At 38.8% G+C, this 24,397-nt stretch overlaps 1 protein-coding gene across 10 annotated transcripts in view; it reads left to right on the top strand.

The window, feature by feature from the left end:
- The first annotated feature begins 21,005 nt into the window (after positions 1–21,005).
- Fn1 (fibronectin 1) overlaps positions 21,006–24,397 on the top strand; it is a 64,884-nt gene continuing 61,492 nt past the window's right edge. For 7 of the 10 annotated variants that reach the window (XM_077803510.1, XM_026402352.2, XM_077803504.1 and 4 more), the window contains exons 1-3: positions 21,007–21,437; positions 22,420–22,548; positions 23,433–23,570. In XM_077803510.1, the coding sequence (XP_077659636.1) occupies positions 21,287–21,437; positions 22,420–22,548; positions 23,433–23,570 (418 nt within the window). In that variant the 5' untranslated portion in view covers positions 21,007–21,286. Of the gene's footprint in view, positions 21,438–22,419; positions 22,549–23,432; positions 23,571–24,397 lie in introns of all 10 variants that reach the window. The other 3 variants (XM_026402345.2, XM_077803499.1, XM_026402348.2) reach the window with 3 other exon arrangements.

The raw sequence follows: 24,397 nt of genomic DNA, 5'->3' as shown, positions 1-24,397 counted from the left end.
CATTTGAGCCAATCACATAATGATAAAAAGCATATATAGATTTCCTCCCGAGTCTACATGAATATTCAAAAAAATAACATTCTATCAAATTCCTGGGGTAAGTTCTCATGCATCAGGACAAGCTGTTTATCTGCTTATCTAACACAGGACAGTAGCTTAATGCAGTGAGTCTTGTCGGTCGGCTGGTGTGTTTACTTATTGTTGAAGAAAATAAAACTGTACAGGCCTGGTGTTTGTCAAAAGGCAGAATGCATGGATTGCCACTAGTCTCGTTCCCTGTCCAAATAAGCAGATAAAATCAATTTCTCATTTCTACCAAGTAAAAAAACTTTCATTGGTAAATCTGATATAATTTAGAATGAAGACAGTCTTCTCTAACTCTAAAAATTCATTTCAAGCCCCAGCTCCTTCTGTCTTCACTCGGTCAATTTCCTTCTGTTGCCTTCTGGACACATCTTTCCTTTTCTCCAACAACCATGTGTGACTTACAGAACAATTACTATGAGAAGCCACTGTGCTAAATGTTTTTCATGAATTGTCTTATTGAATTCACCTAGCAAGGTATCAATAAGGTAGTAAAGATGATATTTGTTTTGCAGAATTACAGAGAGGCTAAGATACTTTGTCCAATGTCACATAATTAGTGTTCAAGCATTATGTTGAAGCCAGACATATGATTCTAATCTTTTGGGGTGTGAGTGTGTTACTGGGGAGTAAAGCCAGTGGTACTTGATTACTGAGCTATATCTCCAGCCCTTCTTATCTTTTCTTTTGCGACAGGGTCTAAGTTGCCCAAGCTGGTCTCCATCTTGTGATCCTCTGTGCCTGGCCCAGACAGTACAATCCCTGAGCCCAAGCCCTTAGCCACTTTAAATCACTGCCTCCTACAGTACTTTTGATTTAAATACGTTACACAGCAAAAGAGATTGTGTGGATGCAAATAAGGTCACTAATCAATAGGCTTTGAGTTAATCAGAAAGCAACTAAATAGGTAGGGCTAATGTTATCACACAAATTCTTGAAAGGCAAAGTGCTTTCTAAGGCTAGGGACAAAGGAGAAGTCAGAGAGATTCAAAGCTCAAGGAATCAACAACATACCATTGCTGGCTTTTGGACAGAGGGGAACACATGTAAGGGCCAGAGAGTAGCTTCTGTTTTCTGAGAAAAAACCCTGGCAACAGCTGCAAGGAACTGAATTCTGCCAGCATTCAGAGTCTTGCAGCAGATTCTTCTTCAGATCTCTAGATAAGAGCCAGCCCTGCCTACATTTCAGTCTTGTGAGACCCTAAACCGGTCTCTGGGAACTGGTGGAGTCCACCCCAGACTTCTGACCTACTGAACTGTGAGATAAAAAAATGAGTGTTGTTTTATGCTGCTAAAACTGTAGTAATTAATTACACGGCAACAGAAAACTAATGCAGCACAGAGTTTTGCTTGTTTGTTTGTTTGTTTTTTTTTAATTAGGTTAAGCCATATTCAATTGCCAATATTAACTATTGTGACCTACAGAAATAATTAGATCATTTGGTTCAATCTAACATTATTTAAGGGGTGTTCAGGCTCATGTTATTTGGTTAATTGGTTTTTATAGACTTGACCTCTGAGGAAGACACCAAAAATTAATTGTTTAGGGGTTTGAGTGTTATTCAATGATAGAGCACTTACCCAGCATGCCTGAGGTCCTGGGTTCCATCCCCAGCACTGCAAAAAAATAAAATAAAAATTAATTAATGTTTGTAGACTTTACTCACTCTCCTGTCCTTTAACTCTCCAAACTGTGCACACCAAAAAATATATTGACAGTCCATCAGTCCTACCACAAAAAATGTCCTCCACCTCATATCCTATTATTTCTAAGTGCTATTGCTACCAATTGTGAACATATTGGTTTGAGGTCAGAAACCATATACTAGTTTTCAGTATAATTTTTTTATATGAGCATTCAGTTTTATAATGTTGGCCCTGTGAAATGAAAATATGTAATGACTCTGTTGTGCAGAAAGATATAGGGGATTTTCTATTAGCACACCAGAAGAAAAGATGTTTTTCAGTTTAGACCAGAGATTGAGATTTTGAAACTCTTTATCTTCAAACTAAAAGAGCAGTTGAGAAGCTCCAAAAGTTCTCATGCACACAAACAGGACCCAAGGCTGATGACCGAGCTGAGAATTCAACAAGTCATCCTTGCAAAAGGGCCCACAAAATCCTCCAGAGAACAAAAAACAATGGCCGTTGTCATAAACTGTTCATTTTCCAAGCATCCAGCAACTGTATTTTCTTTACAGAACTAAAAAGACATATATTTTTCTTTAACCTTTACCTATGTAGAGCAAAAGACACAAAAGATAACTCAATTCAAGTAGGAGTGGTGCTTTGATCCCTCAGAGATGGTTTTGAGGCAGAGTTGAGACCAAACAGCTCCTCCTGGTTGTCACTGAGGGTAGGACATTTATTATCAAATCAGTGAACTGATTTCTGCTGGAGCCCAACTGTAAGATGGAATAAAGAAACTAGTCGGGTACATACACCACATTTTCTTTGTCCGTTCATCTGCTAACCTGAAACAGGGGAGGTTGGGGAGGAGAATAATAGAAATAGGTTGGACTGGATATGGGGTAATGGAGAGAGGGGAGGGGGAAGAGGAATAGGAAGGACAGTCGAATTAATTGGTTATAACTTTCCTAGCCTAGTATTTATATACACAACCAGGGTAACTCCACATTATGTACAACCATAAGAGTGGGAACCTGATAGAGTAAGTTATACTTTATGCATATATATTCTGCCAAAATACATTCTACTGCCATGTACTAAAATACTAAAAATAAAAATATTTATAATAAAAAATTTAAAAATGAAAGAAGCTGGTTGTGCCCTCTAATCTTTGTTGCTTCAAGGACTGTATATCAAGGCTGATCTTTCCTGCATAACAAGAGCCTGTGGTTAATTTGTAAACCATGGAGAGTTCACTACAACCCTTCTACTTAGCAAACCCTCAGGACCAGACTTCCAAACTAATACTGTCCATTCTTTGGGCAACATTTGTTCATGGATTTCCTCCCATAAGCTTTAGAGTCAGCCAAATAATTTTACCAATAAAATTTCAATTACATACAATATTATTTAAGGAATAACACAGAAATCTTTTCATTCCTAGCAAAGGAGTACTAACAATATATTTAAAAGGATCTTTCTTTTCATATGTAGATAAAATAGGTATGTTTGTCAACACCTTCATTTGAAAAAAAATATTTCAAATGGATCTCTTCTTTCTTAACATTTTAAATGTTCTTGGGGTTTTTTATTTTCTGATATTATCAGCAGGCACTTGCTGGGTAGTTTTAGACTATTTGAATAACTAATAAAAGAAAAGATTGAGCTAGGCATGGTGGTATGCCTATAATCCCAGCTACTAGAGAGGCTAAGGTAGGAGGATCCCAAGTTTGAGGCCACCCTTAGCAACTTAGTGAGACCTTGTTTCAAAATAAAAATGAAAAATGGGTTGTGGATTTAGCTCAGTGGTAGAGTGCTCTTGGATTCAATCCCCAGTACTGTGAAAAAAAAAAAAAAATAGAAAAGGTTCATAACATTACTTGAGTCAGTTGCTCTTAAAGAATATTAGAATTGGAAGAGAACTTGGAAGTCATCCAGTATGAGACAAACATGAGTGAGTTCCTTTCAAGTACCATCACCGAATGATTTTATAGCCTTTGTTTAACCAAGCCCATTTCAGTCTGAATAGCTCTTACCATTAGGAAGTTCATCCTCACATTAAAATAAAATATACCTTTCTGTAATTTCTATCTATTATCATGAATGTCAAACTGTGCTTAGGATTGTGGCTGTTTTGTTCTTATCTTGCTAGTTATTATTTAATTATAGGTCTTTATCTAGTCACTGTGAAAATTCTAATGTTCTCATTCTGTCAAACGACATTCTGTGTTGTACATTGGTTTGTATTTCTTTAGAAGCAATTCCTACAAGTAGGATTTCACTTCCCAAATGGCATAATCTTAAACATGGTCTCAGAAGACTTCAAAGCCATTTCTGAAATTTCTCCTAAAACACAGGCACGGACTCAGATTGTGGAGATGAATTATAGTTCCTTTGAAGTGTTTCTTCTTAATTCCTCCAAATATAAATGCTACAACTAAAATGTCAAAGTAAGCAACAGTAATGTTAACACAGTTAATACCGAAGGTAAATGTTAAACACATGCATACAATTCTTTGCAAAGAGCATCTGCAAATGTAAAACCAGGAATGGTTTCATTATAGACAAATCCACTTGAATAGTTGCATTAAATTGCTTTATGTGACATATCTTGGCATTTTCTAATTATTTTTTTAATTTGCAAAAGTTCATCTCTAGAGAACATGGACAGTCGGGATTATGATTGCAGATTCAGAGGCAACACCTTTTCCTTGTTCCTGGTGATTTTCTGTAAGCACAGCCTTGGTGCTCTTTGCTCATTTTCTGATTTTGTGTCTCCTCTAGGGAAGTGAAGCAACTTACTAAATTTGTAGATTTGTAAAGAATAACTTGAAAAGCTTGCTCAATGCTGTCCTCCTTCTCCCTTGCTCAATGCTCCCTCCTTCTCTCTAGGTAGGGAGCCTGAGGTTTACATTGATTTTCTGCTTGTTCATACAGCCAGCCTGGCTGGAGCAATCACATGCATGTCCAGCAAAGATCACTCCTGCCCCTGCAGGGCAGATGAGCCAAAGGGACTCCCTAGGTCTGGGCACACCTCACTGTCCTATTTCACTCTCCACTGAGTCATTTTTTCCACCTTAGTTCCCACCAGTTATTAGTTCAGAACTCAGCCTGGAAGGAGGTGCTGTTTTATGTGTTGCGCCAATACCTCTAGGGACTCCAAAAGTGGGAAATCATGGAGGTCCTCTCCTCCCCCTGCAAAGCTCCTGGGTTAACGCAAAAGGTGAAATGATTAGATTATGAGAGCTGTAACCTGACTGGTCCATCCTAGTTTGAATGAACTAACTGGGAGGTAACTATAGGCAGGTAGAATGAAGGCTGGAGGGTGCAGATCATTCACAAGTGCTCTGGAAATCCTCCCTACACAGACCCTTCCTCCCCCTCTCTGCATCCTGGTTGCCAAGAATGGAGCAGCGCTCCTCCTTCATGTTCTCCTGCCATAGTGGATTTTGTTTTTGTTTTGTTTTTAATACAGGTGGTTGAACTAAGGAAGCTTTACCATTGAATTACATCCCCAGTACTTTTTCTTATTTATTTATTCATTTATTTTTTAATTTTGAGACAGGGTTTTGCTAAGTTGCTGACGCTGGCCTCGAACACATTTGTGTTATAAAAACAGAATCTAAGTCACAAAGACTTAAACATAATCAATTAAACACAGACATATACCATTAGAGCAAGGAACAGAGTGCCAATTATATGAAAATATTAATTGACAAATATCATGAAACCCAAAGCCACAAGTGCCACTTTGCAGATTGTCCCTGTGCATCTTGGCAATATACTATTAATGTGGGTGGACCAGATATATTTTATCCAGCTTTTACAAAAAGGGTAATTAAGTTATTTAAAAGTATGTTAACTATATTCATAAGGTAAATAAAAAATAAGGTTAATAAATAAGTTAATTACTAAAGTACTTCCTACACCAGATCGCATACATTTAGTATTTGATTGTAATCATAAACCAAGATGTTACAAAATGTTGGGTGAATTTCCATCAAAAGTAATTTGCTCTTAGAAAAATATGGCAAATTACACTGAATTGCACTACTACACATCCTTCATCACACTTCTGGGTAGCTAAAAGGTTAACGCAAGAACCACATAACATATATATGTAACAATTCGCCTTAGGACAGTTCTTTTTTTTTCTGTTAATATTAATGATGCAACTCAATTTTTAGGCAATCTGCAGCAAGCACTTCCATCCCACCCAACACTGAGCAAGCTTGTCACATTGTCTTCATTTTTGTCTCTAACAATAAATATTATCCCATTTTCATTCTCATTGTTTTATGCATTGTGAGTTCATGTGAACCTTACCATCTTCTTTTACATCAGCAATTCTGACAGGAAAGACTTCTTTGAATTTTGCTGCTTAGGCAAAAGTCTGATACTGAAGCTGATAGGCAAGAAAACATAAAAATGAATCATGAAAGCCAATGCATCCTTTGGGAGAATGGCAAAAAATATACAGTGTCTCAACCCAAAACAGACTGAGTCTGAAATCAGTGGTTGAGCATACTCTTCTACGTGTGTATTTTAGTCAAATTTGCATCTCAGTGACCAAAAGACCTGAAAAGAACAGTGTAGAGGAGGAAAAGTTAATTTTGGCTCATGGTTTCAGAGGTTCAGTCCATGGTTGGCCCACACCAAAGTTCTGGGTCTAAGGTGAGGCAGAACATCATAGTGGAAGGGTGTGGCAGAAGGAAGCAGCTCAGGACATGACAGCCAGGAAGCAGAGAGCATTACACTCACCAGCAACAAAATATAAACCCCAGGGGCATGCCCCCAGTGACCTACTTCCTTGGTCACATCCTACATTCCTAAAGATATCACCCAGTCAATCGGTATCAGTGGATTAATACAGTGATTTGATGACAGCTCTCATAAGCTAATGATTTCACCTCTGAACGTTCTTGCATTGTCTCACACATGAGATTCTGGGGGAATAGCACATATCTAAAGGCTGGGAGCTGGCTCACCTCAGGAATTGTCATCTCTGGCTCATCAAAACTTCATCATCTAACCTCTCAAGAGATACCTACTGGATATTTATAATGTACTTAACTCAGTACTCCACACTTAAAAGAAGAAAGAAGGAAGAAGAAGAAGAAGAAGAAGGAGGAGGAGGAGGAGGAGGAGGAGGAGGAGGAGGAGGAGGAGAAGAAGAATAGTTGGAGAGATACAACCAAACACTTAAAACAGCCAGACTAGAACTGTAACATAAAATCTCTCAAACCCACCTAACACATTAACCCATGCTCTGCTTTCCCCCATTAAAACATATTGGAGGTGCCCATGGTATGCCCTAAGCATGCACACCAATGCTCTTCTGCTCCTGGAGGTTGAGTTATGCGTTTACTAGCAAGCAGTAACCGGGTACCAAATTGTTTATACCAGTTGTACTTATTTTTATAATCATATAATTTAGTTCAGAGCTTTTTGAGCCTTTCATATAAAAGTGTGAAAGGATTATTTTCATGAAAAACAATTTTAATTTCTTTGGAAAGACTCAATGAAACTAAGATATTTAAAATATTACTATTGAATAAAGTCTTGGCAAGACAACTATGAAAGATTGGGTAAAATATTAGAAGAATCTAGGAGGATATTCACCTTAGGGGTCAGCAAACTTTTCCTAAATGGATGTACATCAGATATTTTCAGTTTTGTGGGTAATATATCAATATGATCTTCTCAACTGTGCCACTGAAGCAGGAAAGCAGCCATAAGCAAGGCATTAAAAATGATCATGGCTGTATTTTAAAAAACTTCATTGATGAATACTGAAATTGAATTTCATATAATATTCTCATCATAGGATAATATTTTAAAATTTTCTTTAATGATTTAAAATCTTAAAACCATTCTTAGCTCATAGGCTGCATAAAAGCAAAAGATAGGCTAGATCTGGCTTCTAGATTTGCCAACCAATTAAGTTAGGTGTCTTTAAGAATAGACAGAGAAATGGGGCATTACCATATTGAAAAGCAACTGCATGTTCTGTTAACATTCATTTAATTTTATTTAATGTAACATATTAGTTTTCTTGTACTGTCTGTTAAAAATACCACTTGGTGGCTTAAACAATGGAAATTTATTTTCCCAAAATTCTAGAGACTGGAAGTTCAAGACCAGATGGAGATGGAAGAGGAGGAGGAGGAGGAGGAGGAATATACCTCTACCACCCTCCCCAACATTGAGTTTGGGGGTTTTCTGTAAAACTCCTGAATCCTACTTGAGCAATAGTGGAGAGGGTGAAGTCAGTCCTGGACTGGGTGAACTAGGGGAAGGGCATGCAGTTTTTGGCCTTTATTATTACTTTTGCACCTGCTTTCCTTATTCTAAAAGTTTATCAATATCTTATCCGCCTACATTCTTTATTCTTGTGGGTTTAGATAGTTTTCATCACCTGAACTATCATATCCATGTGGTTTCAGGAGAGTATCGAGGAAATGCATGTGTTCGGTCTATGATCTTTTAGGTGTATGCATTTTAATTACTGTCAAAATGTCAACATTGTGAAAAGATCTCACCAATTTACATTCCAAAATTTTGTATAACTTCTTTCAACTGGCGCACTTGCTAATATTATATAAGTCAAACTTCTTCCCTACAAAGTTGTACTTTCTGTAAGTTTAGGACTTAACTCTTGACTATCTTCATCTCTTATTTACAATGTTTGGCACAGAAATTTCTATAGGAAAGAGCATGTACCAAAAAATTCAGCCATTCCAGCCCTTCTGCTAGAAGTTCGCCTTTGGCCATATCATGCCCTGACTCCAGAGATCTGTTAGTCAGAACTCATTGCTAACACTCTTCTTGTCATAAATACTCTAAGCGCTTGGATTGATTTGCTAGGCCTGCCGTAACAATGTAACTGGGTGCCTTTAACAACAGAAATGCACTGTCCTACAGTTCTAAAGGCTAGAAATCCAAATTCAAGATGTCTGAGAGTCCTGAGACAGAACTGGTGCCTTGCTTCTCCTCTGGTGTCTGCTGGTTAGCTGGCAATCTTTGGTGTTCCTTGGCTTGTAGATGCATCATCCTGATCTCTCTGCCTTCGTCCTTACGTAGCATCCACCCTTTTTAAATTTCTGTCTTAAAATTTCCCCCTTTTCTAAGGACAGGAGTCATACTGAGTCAGGGCTTACCCTAATGAACTTGTTTCAACTTAATGACTTCTTTAAAGGCCTTGTCAAATTGTGAGGTGTTGAGGGTTGGGGCTTCAACATTTGAATGTGGGAGAACAACTCTTCAACCCAAAACAGCGCTCTTAGCAGATGTTCAAAGCTGCTGAATGGATGACCTAGATTTATAAATAAAATATCAGGGAATTTTAGCATAGAAGCTAAAATTCTGCATGCACATGTGAAGAGTCAAGAAAACAGAGAAAACTCCGGTGCAAAATTGCAAACTTCAGGGCCAAGCTAGTAAGCAAACCACATGCCTTCCCCAGAAGGGTATCTTGAACACTGGGCATTGAAGGAAGGGAGTGACAGGCAACTGTAAAAGTTGGGCTGCTGTAACAAAGGTGCCCAGCAGCCCAGACGCTCAGTGAAGAAAGGTGTTTTTCCATCTTATGCAACAATCCCAACATGGATAGCCCAGGTCAGTGGTCAAGTTCCACATTTCATGGTGTTTCAAGTCTCAAGCTTTTCCAAGACACTTTCATCATCTGCATGGTTAACAGCTAGGTGTCTTCATGTCTGCATTTTAGCTGGTGTGAATAAAGAAAAGAAACTAGAGGAGGCACAGGGAAGAATTAAGTCTCCAATTATCAAGAATACAAGCAACAATAAATGTTGACAACGATGTGGGGGAAAGGTACACTCGTACATTGCTGGTGGGACTGCAAATTGGGACAACCATTAGAGAAAGCAGTATGGAGATTCCTCAGAACACTTAGAATGGAACCACCATTTGACCCATCTCTCCCACTCCTTGGTTTATATACCCAAAGGACTTTAAATCAGCATACTACAGTGATGTGCTACATCAATGTAGCTCAACAGTCAATTCACAACAGCTAAACTATAGAACCAACCTAGGTGTCCTTCAACAGATGAATGGATAAAGAAAATGTGGTATGTATACACCAGGAATATTATTCAGCTTTAAAGAAGAATGAAATGATGCATTTGTGAAATAAGCCAGTCCCCATAAAACCAAAGGCTGAATGTTCTTTCTGACATGCAGATGCAATTCACAATAATGGGGAGGGGCTAGGGAAGAATAGTTATTTTGGATTAGGCAAAGGGGAGTGAAGGGAGGGTAGGGGGAATGGGGGGGAGGAAGGATAATAGAGTGAATTGGACATCATTACCCTATGTGCACATATAACTACATGACCAGTGTGATCCTACATCATGTACAACCAGAAGAATGAGAAGTTTACTCCATTTATGTATGATGTGTCAAAGTGTATGCTACTGTCATGTATAACTAATTAGAACAATTTTTTTAAAGATTTGATTTTTAAAAATACAAAAAAATAGAAAGAATTAGGTCTCCATCCATTTTTGAAACAATATGTCCCACAGTCCACTAACAAGGACTGTTTCTATGGCCTTACTTAACTCCAGTGGAGGCTGCAGAATGATCTAGTGGTTTACAATGGGACTAACCACAGAAGGAGAGAATGATTTGGGCAGAAAACTAGGTGTTTTCACTGTACTCCTTAAATAACCTCAGTGGAAGTGGCGGGAGAGGGGAAGTCTTCCTCTTAGGAATGAAATCAGTGCCCTCCATCAGAATTCATACCACTGCTGGGGAGAAAAGAATTCACACAAAAATTTTAAAGAGCTACAATAACCTACTAGTGTACATGGAGAAAAGTGTAAGTATAATCAAAATGAGAAGAAAAATGACAGTCACCATCAGCAGCAACTTCACACAGAACATAATTTATATCACCTTATTTACATACTAATTGTATTAAATGATAATATATCCTGTAATTATCCACCAATTAGGTTAATAGCCATCTAATTCACCACCTCAGGAAGCCATGGTGCTAGCATAATTTTCTGTGCTCTTTTCCCCTATGGACTATTTTTTTTTGCTTATTTTCTTTTATTTATAGTTCTATTTTAAATTTTACTTTTAGTTTTAGATGTACAGTGTTATTAGGCAGAGTGTTCTTGTGCATGCCATATCTAAGTTTCCACTGTTTTTAACATCTCACATTAGAATGCTACATTTGTCACAATTACTGAATGGGTAGTATATTACCCAATGAATTTTAACTAATGAATCGATACTTTATATTTGTTCATTGTTATGGCTTGGATATGAGGTGTCCCCCAAAAGCTCATGGGTGAGACAATGCAAGAAGGTTCAAAGGAGAAATGATTGGGTTATAAGAGTCTTAATCCAATCAGTGAATTAATCCCCTGACAAGGATTAACTGTTGTTAATGAAGTGGTGGGGTGGGCTGGAGGAGGTGGGTCACTAGGGGTATGTATTTGGAGTATATATTTGTATCTAGCCACTAGAGTCTTTCTCTGCTTCCCAATCACCATGGGAGTGCTTCCCTCTGTCACACTCTTCCACCATGATGTTCTGCTTCACCTCAAGCCCATTTGTCACAACACATGACTAAACCAGTCAGGGTCATTCCAAGTGAATTTTGGCAGACTAAATAAGACACAGACACAGAAAGTAACTTTTCTTTGAATTCAGTGACCACTCCTCAGCGGCAGCACCCATAATGGGGGCAAGGCAGACAAGAAAGAGGAGCACACCTTGAACCTGGGTTTTATTGGGGAGAAGCCATTCAAATGTGGCAAGGGGTAGGGTTACAACAAACAAGTGGGTGTAATCAAACCCCATCGGGTGACACCCACTCCTGGAACTGCACCTCTTTATCCAAGCAGAGGTAAAGTCCAAATTGTATTGCAGTGTACAATACCTATCCAGTACTTCTTTACTCAGGACTTAAAGATGTGTACATAGCTCCTGTCCAGAGTGTCTCCTGACCACCATCCTTCTTTGGACTAAGACCTTTGAAATTGTGAGCCCTCAAATAAACCTATCCTCCTCTACAATTGTGCTGGTCAGGTCCTTTAGTCACAGCAGCAAAAACACTGATTAAAATATTCATTTTTACCTCATGTTCATTTTCTTATTAGAATCCTATTAAGCCTTCCACATTCATAGAACAATCATATTCTTTAGGCTCTTACTCATTGTTGCTTCTCAGATGAGACTTGTTTTTGATAACCTTGACCATCTTGAGGAGTAATATATTTTGAGTGTATTTTGAACTTTTTTTTTAGTGATTAAGCCAAAGTAAAATGTTTGGAGGAAGAAGACCATAAAATAAAAATATTTTTTTTAAGAGTAAAGCAGGGCTGGGGATGTGGCTCAAGCGGTAGCGCGCTCGCCTGGCATGCGTGCCGCCCGGGTTCGATCCTCAGTACCACATACCAACAAAGATGTTGTGTCCGCCGAGAACTAGAAAATAAAAAAAAAAAAAGAGTAAAGCAATATGGTGCCATTTTATTGATGATGTAATGGATCATCATTTTGGATGTGACTATTCATTACTTATGTTCACATTGGTCTCTTGAATTGAGGTAGTGTTTCTCAGGTTTTGCAACTTCAAATTCACCATGGGATTTCATTTAATCTTTCCTTCAATTTCAGTCTTTGACATTTAGTTTTCATGTGAAACAATCATATTGTGTTGATAAGGATGTTGGTGAACCAGAATGCCATATATTCTTAAGGGAGTACACAATGGTATAACAAAGTTAGAAAAAAGGTGTTGCCTTAAAATGCTCAAAATTCTCCCACCATATGATTTGGTCTTCTCAGTCCTAGATGCTGACATAAGGAAAAAAGAATGTGTCTGTCCAAAGAATGATCTATTGATACAAGAAACAGAGATGAATCTCAAAATAGTAATACTGAGTGAAAGAGCCAGATACAAATGAGTATATGAAATTCTAGAAAATGCAAATCAATCCATAGTGAAAGAAAGAGGATTAGGGACTGTCTGGGGATAAAAAAAAAGGTAGGAGGGAAGGGTTACCAAGAAGCACAAGAAAACGTTTGGGGTAATGGACATGTCTACGATCTTAATTGTGGTGATCAATTCCTAAATGTATTCACATGTCAAAACCTATCAAATTGTATGCCTTAAGTATGTGCATCTTTTGATATGCACTTATATCTGAAAAAGGCTGTTATAATATCAGGGGAGCATTTTAGAAAAAACAACACAGCCATTTTTTAAAAATTTTCTAATGCTCTAATCATGTTGCCTCTGAATGCATTACCCTGAGTTGAGAACACCCAGAATAACAATCTGCTGAAATATTTGAGTTGGTTTATAAGTTGTAACTTTAGGCAATTTTAATTTGTCCACAAATAAAAACTGAATTTGAAAAAGAACAGACAACGTAAGAAAATTTTCCTTATTAGAAGATATATATATATATATATATATATATCTTCTAATTAATCTTTAGTGTGCCTAAGTGAAAACTTCAGTTCATCAGAGAGAAAAAAATTCAGAACATAGTTGATATTCTAATTATAGCTCCATACAATATTTACTTTCTATTAATTTCCTAAACTGAAATTTTCTTTCTTTTCTTTTTTGGTACCAGGGATTGAACTCAGGGGCACTCAACACTGAGCCACATCCCCATCCCTAGTTTGTATTTTATTTAGTCTCACTTACTTAGTACCTCACTTTTGCTGAGGCTGGCTTTGAACTTGCGATCTTCTTGCCTCTGCCTCCAGAGCTGCTGGGATTGTAGGCAAATACCATCGTCCCCAGCCTGAAATGGGTTTATAACTTGGGTCCGTAGACATTTGTTTTATTTTGCTTCAAAATTACTGGATACAGAAAATGGAATGATTAATTTAATGTGTAAGTTGGTAAATATTAGGCATCTTCCAGACTGTTATATAAACTGACCAAAATATGAATACTCTGTAATAGACAATAAACTATCAAATACTTTCAAATGACTGTAGAGAAATTACTGCTCCCACATAAATAACAAAGACATTACTTTTAAATTCCAATGCAACACCAAAATAAATGGGTTCTCTAGTTTTCAAAGGATGAGTAATGTAAGTTGAAATATCTCCAGAACACTCCGAGGAGTTTCAAAGTATTGCAAAAGTGATATTTGTGTTCCTGAATACCATATTGTGTTATAAGATTAAAGATATGACAGATGTTTGCTTTTGATGGAGAGTCTCTAAAAGGAATAAAATGGTGTTTGTCTATGGAATCTGCCCAAGAAGTATTTATATTTACATAAGGAATTCTCTACACTAAATATTGGCAATTCCTGGGAATTTGCAGCTTGCTGAAGTACAGTAGTTCTGAGTAAGGCTTCCCTGACTTTACAAGCCCTCAGCTAAATTATTTCACTATCTCAAGTGAACTCAGAAGTAAACTTGCCTTTTTGTACATGCAAAAAGATACATAGAAATATTTGGTTTTTACATACATGGCATTGGTAGATTTATGAGGCACTCTTAAAGATAAACTCTGTTTCTGATGTAATTGGGCTGCTGATCCCAACTTCTTTGCATGAACCAAATTACTTGGTAGACAAATCAAATCATTTCAAGGGAGTTAAGAAGTTAAGACAAACACCATATACTTAAAAATAAAATACTGGTTTCTTTTCTGTAATTTTATGATCACTGGGTCATAGCATTTTACTCTGGGAAAGATGCAGTGTTGGAAAGGCACACTCAGCAGAGAGCAAAGAATCAGACCATTCAAGACTTGGGGAATGTATGGGGAAACCACTGCATAATACTAGTTGCTAAGTTTGGAAAAAAAAATCATGGATCTTAAATCTATTGTGCTAACATTGAAGACTTAAAACCATAGCTTCTGTAACCTGCTCATGTCATGATCTGTTAGACTCTGGATCTTCAGGATTTCAGCAATAAACAAAATTCAGTGATTTCCATGGGAAGACTTTGGGGAATGCACTGTTCCAGAGGCCTCTGCCCAAAGACAGAAGGGATGCTGAGGTTCCCAAAGTCCAGACAGGTAGGGAGTTTTGTCACTCCCATGGCTGCCATCAATGTGAGAGATTAACAACCAAAGAATAAGATTTTTATCCAGTAGGATAAAGATATTTTTAATCACTCCTCCATCTCCACCAAGAACTAACTTTCACCCACTTGGGGCAATATTGCCCCCACTGAGAATGCATGTTCTAGAGAGAGCATCAGAACTGTCTGCTGAAGCCCAGAGCAGGAAGGGAATAGGAAAGAAGTTTTCTGGCCTCTTGTCTACCTGCCCTCCAGCAAGACAGAAGCCAGCTGAATAGTCCAAAGGATCAGGCCCTTAGCTCAAGATCTGGATGAAGATAAAAGGTGACTACCAGAGAGTTTTCCTACACTTCTTATAACTTTTGTACAGCAAAATTACTTTGGGGAAAATCGGGTGTGTCTTGGTTAAGAACATGAATTTTGTGTCAAGGACCTTGATTTAAATTCCAGCTCTGTCCCTCTCTTACTGGATAAGCTGAAGGATCATCTTTAAACTCAGCTTCAAAGAGTAAAATGAAGCTATTAATATCCATTTCTGGAAGTTACTATGAGGATAAAGTAAAACACCATATGCAAAGCATTTACTATGGTGCCTGGCCGGATTGTCACTACATGTGCATGGAGGATTTATCATCTGCCCTCTTTCCTTTCACTCACTCATTGGCATCTGCCAAGCACTTACCCAGGTGCACTGTGCCCAGTGCTGGGCATACAAAGGAAACAAGAGAAATTCTGCCTCCATCACACTTGCAGTCTAGTGGAGAGTCTCTGACACACATCTTCCACTTTTTTTTTTTTTTTTTTTTTTTTTGGATACTGGGGATTGAACCACCCAGGGGACCTCTACTGTTGAGCTACATCCCAGCCTTTTTAAATTTTTTTTTACTTTGAGATGCAAATTGCCCAAGCTGGCGTCAAACTTGTGATCCTCTTGCCTCAGCCTCCCCATTAGCTGAGAACTATCTTCTACATTATGAGATGGCTCAGTTATAGAACATGTGCTTAGCATTGCAAGGCCCTGACATCAATTCCAGCACCAAAAACATAAATTAAAAAGGAGTCAGGCTGTCTGAATAAAATTGGTCCACAAAAGAACAGCCCTAATACAACAGGTAGAAACTGACAAGGTTATCAGTTAACAGGGTTATGTGTCTTTTAAATGAATTGAATCTCCTGTTTCAGAAGCCATCCCCCAAACCCGTCAGCCAATTGCTTTGCCCATACAAGGCTGGTGACTCGGCAAACTTCATTCTTGCAATTTTTACTCGGCAAACTTCATTCTTGCAATTTTTCTAAGCCAAGTGTCTTCATCTATAAGGATGAGAAGATGATAATACTTAGGTGCAAAAGCTGTTGATGGGGCTGGAGATGTAGCTCAACCGTAGAGTACTTGCTCAGCATGTACACGGCCACAGGTTTGATTCCCAGCTCTGCAGATAAGGAATTGGTATTGATTGAATTTAAAAAATTGCATCTGAAGTACTTAGTGTACTCCATCTGGTTCAGATCAGTGCTTCATAAAATCTAGCTATTTAATTATTTCTCTTCCAGGACGGTAATTGTTGTGATTCTGCACTTTGTGATTCTTGTGTTTGTAAACTGTGCCTTTGTTTTCCATGTTTCAGATAGTAATGACTATCAATGTCCATTCCACCTCATAAAACTTTCATAGCTAATGAAAGAATATGCCAAATTTATCTAGACAACGATTCAGTATACAATTTAGGGTTAATTATATATCTACGCTTTCATTTTTATAATTAAAGTCAACACTCCTTAATTTATTATAATTAATTAGAAAAAGGAATTATTAACCACCTATATTACGAGTTAATTTTTAGTGTAAAAGTTTATTTAAAATATCATGTTTAGTTTTAAGCATTCACTTCAACTTGCATGACTGGCTACATGTGGATGTTTAACATATGTGAATGTAAAAAGGATAGAAAATAATTAAAATATTGAAAAATGCAGCCTTTCAAGACAAAGTACCACAAAAATAGTGCAAAACTGGAAAAATGAGCAATAAAACACAAAAATTAAAATTCCCCAAGAAAGCGCCACCTATCTTGGGGAGTAGAAATGTCCTATAACACAATCTTGGTGGTGTGTTCCAGCTACACAGTAGTTTATTTCTATTTTACTGGATGAATTAGATTCCTTCACAAAGCCTTTTGGGAGTTACATCACTCTAATGAGAAAAAAGTACTCCTGTTAAGAAGCAAAAGACGCAGATTAAGGATTTTAAAAGTGCTGATTAAAAAAAAATAAAGTCACTTAAAATATGAACAAAATGCTTGCTAAGTGAAAACCAGGTAGCTTTCATGGCACAGTTTAAAGCACTTCTCAGGTATTTTCTGCCTGGTTGCAGGCGCCCTGTCAGTTCTGGACAAACTGCTCAGACATTCTACCCATGTGGGCCACCCATGGGGTACTTTCTTTTCTTTCTCACACCTGTGCTTAATGAGTAGCATTTTTGCAAACTTGGCCCGTTTCAAGGGAAGAAGGGAAGAATTTCATGCCAAAATAATTAAATCAAGATAAGAAATAAACACTACTCCATCTAACTTGCCTAGCAAAAAACTATGAAATGTATAAGTTCCAGAGATCACCTACTCAATGGCCTGCCCCTTGCAGTTCAGGGATTAAGAGCCGAGCAAATGCCAAAGGTTTTCAAGAAAAATGGTCCATTGTCATCTAATTGTAACCCTTGGGGTCAAGAAGTATTTCTTATCAGCGAAAAGTTTTTCTCCCACTAGGGAAGGGATTTAATAGGAAAAATATTGTCCTAATTGTGCTTATCAGTCTTAAAGAAAAGCTGATTTTTTTTTGGCTTGCAAAAAAATTACCTTTTAAAATTCATCCCCGAATGTATTTTAATTTCAATTCTTCTAAGTTGGTGGATCTCATAAATTATTTTGTTGCTTAACCAAATGTCTCCGTTGCCAATCTTCCACTTGAATGAAGCCAGTTCAACTCAGATTTCCATAACTGCTCATGCTTCTTATTAACCCTTTCCAATAACAAATCATTCAAATAATACTCCTTCCACCTCATCCACACACAAATATATGTGTCCCTTCTTGTTACAGAAGTTGTTTGTAGTGCTGGGGAAAATTCTATCAACTGAGGCAATTCCAAGAAGAAACAAGACACAGTCCTCAATGACAATCTCTTCTGTCTCTGCCAAGATGAACCATCACTCAAAGACTAGGTTTTATAAGGCACCACTGGTGCATAAGAAAATCTCCTGTAGTCAAGGCAAACTTTCTCTTAGAAAAGTGAGAAATAAAGGCACCTTGGGTATGTTGTTATCGCTCAGGAGCAAGTCTTGAAAACAAAATCAGGAGATGTCAAAAATACAACAGAATTTTTTAAAAATGCAGTTTTAAAATCAAATTAAAAAAAAAAAACTCCATTAACGTATAATTTACATTAGAACACCCATTTTAAGTGCACAACTCTTGTGATTTTTAGGAACTACCTAACTGGGCAGTTACCCCCACAGTCTAGTTTTAGAACACTTATTTCCATCACCCCAGTAAAATTCTTTTGTGTGTATTAAAATAGTTAATTCCCATTCCCAGCTCCAGATACCCACCAATGCACTTCCTGTTGCTATGGATTATCCGGTTTGGGTTTTTTGTTTTTTGTTTTTTGTAATGGCTGCTTCTCCAAATGGAGTTTTTGTTTGTTTGCTTGTTTATTTGTTATTTAATGAGAGAAACCCAAGGGTGTTTCCTACAAGTAAAAGGCCACTATTCACTGAAGAGGAACCTACCCTGTCAAACTATTCAGAGTTCTTAGGGAAATCTTGGGCTCTAGAGACTTCAGTTGACTTAGTGTGGTCTTTAAGATTTAATCATCTCCCAGTTAGAGATAACAGACTTACAGAGCTACAAGGGATTTGGGTAATGAAAGAATGCTGTAGAGCCCTGTTATCTTAATTAAGAAAATGTTTCAATCTCCAAAGTTAGAAAACAAAACAACAACAAAAAACAAGTTTAAAAAGAGAAAAAAAAAAAACAAACAACTTTTAAGTAAAAGAGTAAACTCCTAAGATTCCTTTAAAATTCAGACAAATATTATGCTTTTGCTTGTGAGACATTAGAAATTTTAAAAATTCTTAAATTATATTTCTATGAGATTGAAATATAAAAATTTCTGAAAAGTACACTGGGCTTCTCTCCACTCCCAAGCCCTCATAGGTATATTATTCTAATGTATTTTGAGTAGAATAAATATAACAAACCCTCATGTTTTTGGTTGACAAAATACTTTTCAGACCACTTATTTCCTTCCTCCAGAATCTGTGTATTTTAAAACCGCTTTAGCTTCAGGTTTATCTTGCTTACATCCTGATTTCCAGGTATCCTTTCCTCTGGAAGGAACACTGGGCTTCCCAGAAATTTACTGAGCGTTTTACAAGGAGTCCTTTTATATTTGAAAGAGAAAACTTTTTGTCAAGTGATGATGAGGAAAAAAAAAAAAAAAAAACTCTAACCCAGACGGGATTCTAAATTTGGGGAAATCTATGGCTCTCTTTCAACTTGGAGTATTGGTCACAAGAATTATTTTACACCACTTGCAGGAAACTGATGTTTGCTGTGGTTTTTTGTTTTTAATTCCTTACATCAACAAAAACAAATGTTAGTTTTGTGTCTTTAATGTGTTAGGGATTTTATAGACCGTGGAGTTCAAATTACCCCTATGGAAGTTCTGAAGGAGGAACTTTTGGAGAAAACACGTACATTGCAGAAATAAACATATTTTGCTAGTAACTTTAAAATGTTCTCAAAGCAAAGGGGACCTCTGCACTCCTATCCTAAGGAGAAAACAGAGCTTTGAGTGTAGATCTCTCAGGGGCTACTGTGAAAACTGTGGGCTTCTCCTTTTGAAAACCTTTAAAAATCAAGTAAACTTGTGTTTGCCTGGAGGAAAGAAAGAAAAAAAAAAAAAAAAAAAGGACCAATGTCATGAGTTGCTAAATGCTGGAGACTTCTCAGGTTCCCTTTCCACCACTCGAGTTTAGAAGGAAAGACAAAGGAAGTCTTAAATGGGAACTTTCCACATTCTTGGAGAAAATAACAATTGAAACATAAAAACCTGGCGGTGGGTGGGGTGGGGAATTATCTGATGAAACTGATTTTTGCAAAAAAAGAAAATGCCAAGCAAACCCAAGCTGGGGGCTGTAGGAAGGCAAGACTGCAGAAGTTCACCACCACTACCACCCCAGCTTTTAGTGATTCTAACAAAATCTCTGCTGAGTGAGTAAAGGGCAATGAACGTGGCAAGGACACGGATATTTTTTGTCCATCCACAACCGGTCAGACTTTTCAGTTCTCAGCTTGTTCACTACTGATGATTCTTCCAGTAGAACGGGCCTCCCATCCCCAGGGAAGAAAGATCTATATTCTTTTTACATTTTATATTCTTGCATATATAAAAAGGAAACTGTTGTTTTGTCCTTTCAAACAAAACCCCGCTTCGTTCTCTCAATTTTCCCCAGATCTGCAAAGCACCCCCAAGAACTCCTGGCACTTAATAGAAACTCATTAAAGGCTTACTTTCCCCTTCGCCAACCATTTCCCGGCTGGCCCTTTCTCCTATCCAGGTAGGTACAGCGTAGAGGAAAGAAGTCTGAACAGGACACCCGTGAAGTCAAAGAAAGGATGTCCCAACCCAGGGCACATTAGACCAAAGAAAGGCAGCAGAAAAAAATAGCCAGCCCCGCCCTGGGACGGCAAAGTCTGGATTCCTACAGCTGGAAGGTGGTGGCTACTTTATGGGTTTTCCTCCCCCACAAAATGCACTCCTGTGAATACAGACTTTTTCCCCCCAGAGGTGACGCAATGTCCTCAAACACCACCCCCACCCCCAATTTTAAAAGAAAGAAAAGGGAAGAGGGGGCAGCCTCGCAAGCCCGTCGCTTCCCCCAACTCCAGCCCCTCCCTCTCCTCCCAGTCTACTCCTTTACAGTCGTTTCCCATCCCTCCCCCCGATCGCCCAAAAAGTTGGACGACCGCAAAGGAAACCAAAAATAAAAAGTTCTCCTGCCCCAATCCTGGCGGGCGATCAGCATCTCTTTTGTTCGGGGCGAACCCACAGTCCCCCGTGACGTCACCAGGAGCCCGGGCCAATCGTGGCGCGGTCGGCGGCCGCGGCGGCGGCAGAGGCGGCGGTGGGAGGGCGTGGGGAGAGCGCAGAGCCCTCCTCTCCTGCGCCCCGGGCCTCGCGGGGGGCGGAGGGGACCGTCCCATATAAGCCGGGGCGTCCCGGGCTCGGTCGCTCGCGCTGTACAGGGGGAGGAGAAGGAACCCCTGGCGCGAGCGGAGGAGCGGGGACCTGCAGCCACAACTTCTCCCGCCCTGTCCACCTCTCCGGTCCTTCCACGGGTTCCCTGCCCCATCCTCTGGCCCCCACCTTCTTACAAGCGTTGGGAGGGAATTTTCCCGCAGGTTGCGAAGGGAACCCAACTTGTTGCCCACTTGCCTTCTGGTGAGGACGGCTTTCCCCCCACCCACTCAAGATGCTCAGGGGTCCTGGGCCCCGGCTGCTGCTGCTGCTGGCGGTCCTGTGCCTGGGGACAGCGGTGCCCTCCACTGGGGCCTCGAAGAGCAAGAGGCAGGCTCAGCAAATCGTGCAGCCCCAGTCGCCCGTGACTGTCGCTCAAAGTAAGCGTAAGTACCGACCGCGGGCTGAAAACAGGCGGTCGCCGGGATGGCACCTCAACGCTAAGTAAAGTTGGGGCTGAAGTTTTGCGCGCGCGCGCGCGTGTGTGTGTGTGTGTGTGTGTGTGTGTGTGTGTGTGTTAGTGTGAGTGCGCGCTTTTTTGAGAGAAACCAGCTGTGGACACAAAAGGCTCTTGGTTTGAGCAAGAGGGTTCTGGGGGCCTTCAGAGGAGATAATGCATTGGAGGACAGGGACTCTGCAGTGTCCTCCACTGTCCTAATCAATTCTACACGTCCCAGAGTGACCTTCTATGAATTAATCAAAACTTGCTTTTAAAGAGAAAGATCATGTGTGCCTATCAATTTTCCATCTGCTCCTTATTTTCTTTGTTACTAAATAACTTGTTAAATATTTTCCAAGTGGAGGTGAGAAGATAATAACTTGTTTCTTACTAACTTGAAAGATCCGTAATTGGTTCAGATTGCTCTGAGGCCCCTTGGGATTCTTCACCAAGAAGGGATTGGAATTCCTCTTCCAGTTTTTCAAAGACACACCCTCCCTTTGCCTTAGCTAAAGGAAACTTTAAAGTTGCCTTTCTTGACTTCTTTTTCCAAAAGGGTATTGAAGTTCCTTGCATATTTCAAAATGTTAATTTCAATTATCCTCCTTTTAGAATTGTTCCATTTCTTTGATGTAGACCCTTGGCCAGATGGAAATGACATCATTGCATAACATTTTAGCTAAGTTCAAAGAAGAATAAATTAAAATATCCACCTATACAAATTGTGGTTAACTCCTTGAAGAACTAGTTTCTACGTCTATATTTTAGTGGAATATTATTTTTAATTCTCCTGGCATTCTGGTGATTAAGTTCTTTTTCTGCTTGGTGCCCAGACTTATTAATTTGATTGTGTGTAAAGAAAAAAAATCCATAATTTGAACAAAAGGAAGAATGGAAGTTTAATAACTTTTTCCTTCAATTATTTACAGCTGGTTGTTTTGACAATGGAAAACACTATCAGATAAACCAACAGTGGGAGCGCACCTACCTAGGCAATGCCTTGGTGTGTACCTGTTATGGAGGGAGTCGAGGTTTCAACTGCGAGAGCAAACCTGAGCGTAAGTGTTGTGCGGGGAGCAGGGATGTCACTAGAGTCTTTTAATAAATGAGTGAGCCTTGTTACTCAAATTTAGCACTAAATAAAAATACACGCACCATTTTTCTAATAGAATTGCCTATTATTTCTTCTTTCTAAGCTGGTTATGTGGGCTTTTCATATTCCACTTTTACCTTTAAACAATATATTCCAAATTTGTTTCCAGAGTTGTCTTTTTCTTTTACTCTCCCAAAGTTTTTAATGAGAAAAAGGAAAGATTCTGTGAGTCCTCCTTCAAAACAAAACAAAACTTATAAAAGTTTATTAGAAAGTAATCTCAGATCTTGAACTATAAGATTATGGGCCAGAAAACACTTTAGGGCACTATATTGTAAAGTGATTTGTCAGCTGCGGTTCAATGCAAAACCACTAACCACTTCAAAGTGTTCATACCTTCAGAGCATTGATGTATCTCTTGTAAATTATAGCAATGCCTTCAGAGAAGCACCAATGAGGCTCAAATGGAAATACTTACTAGAATTAACAAGGGTCAATGCCTAGAGGGAGGTAGGGGTCTTCAAACTGCTTTTTATATGGCCCTGACTCAGAGATTGGAATCTGAATCCCTTTCTTCAGTCTAGCCTGTTGTAAGCTACTACTCTGTATGAATTTTTTTTTCCCTTGAGAATTCTTTCTGATAGAAATATTTACAGAAAATCTGAGAACTTGTCAGTGGTCAAAAACTGTGACCTTTTTTGTGCCAAAGGTAGAGTCTGTAACTCTGCACTTCATTTTAAAACTTGCAGTAGCTGTTCAAACAGAAAATCGCATTTTCCTCTGGATGGATTAGTGGGGCAGAAAGGCTTGCACATATGTGAGGCTCACATGGGCTTCTTCTCTCCTCAGCTGAAGAGACTTGTTTTGACAAGTATACTGGGAACACTTACCGAGTGGGTGACACTTACGAGCGCCCTAAAGATTCCATGATCTGGGATTGTACCTGCATCGGGGCCGGGCGAGGGAGAATAAGCTGCACGATTGCAAGTAAGGAAGACGTTCTGTAAAATGATGATAAACTGTCATAAATGTGAATTTCTCTATTAATGTCACTGTTATTCTCTGTTACCCACGATGGACTATTCTTCCCTTTGGGATGGTGACCAGGTGCTTTTGTGTGGCCACCCAACTGGTTCTGTGCTTCTAGAAGATGGTTCTAAGCACTGGTGGAAAGAGTATTTAATGTGTATGAATTTATAAGTGTGTGTTTATGTCCCTGTGTGCGTGCGTGTATATACATGGTGTAATCAAACTGCTCTCTTGAGTTCCATTTCAGTAGGATGTGCTTAGGGGAGTTAGTATTTTAAATTACCTGGGCATCTTCAAGCCCAGTGATTGGAAAGCTGTTCATGAAGAGTGAGTCAGTCATATCTTATCTGCTTTTCTTGTTTGCCATGCAGAGACCTCTTGCATATCAGAAATGGTCTGGTTTATTTGTGACCTGTAGGTTAATCCAGGAAACAGACCTCTGAGATAGTAATTCCCAGAGATAATACGAAATGATTAACCCCGTAGCATGCCCAAGGAATACTGGGGACTGGGCTGATTCTCATCAGCTCTAGTGAAGCGAAGGCAATCATTCTAGTATGATTCATTGAGTTACCAGTATTTTCTATTAATAGGATTTTTTAATCACTTATATTAAAGTCATCTGAAATGTTTCCATCCAAAAGAACAAATTAGCTCCTTGTGAATAAACAAAATCAACTTTCCCCACACTTAAGCTAGAGTTTATGAAACTTCATAGGCAGATCTTAAGATCAGTGGTCTACAGTGTTTGCTATCTAATGAACAATTTAGCCTTTGGATGTGCT

This window comes from Urocitellus parryii, chromosome 1 (assembly GCF_045843805.1).
Source record: "Urocitellus parryii isolate mUroPar1 chromosome 1, mUroPar1.hap1, whole genome shotgun sequence".
In the NCBI taxonomy this organism is placed as follows: Eukaryota; Metazoa; Chordata; class Mammalia; order Rodentia; family Sciuridae; genus Urocitellus; species Urocitellus parryii.
This window is presented reverse-complemented; position numbering and strand designations above follow the sequence as displayed.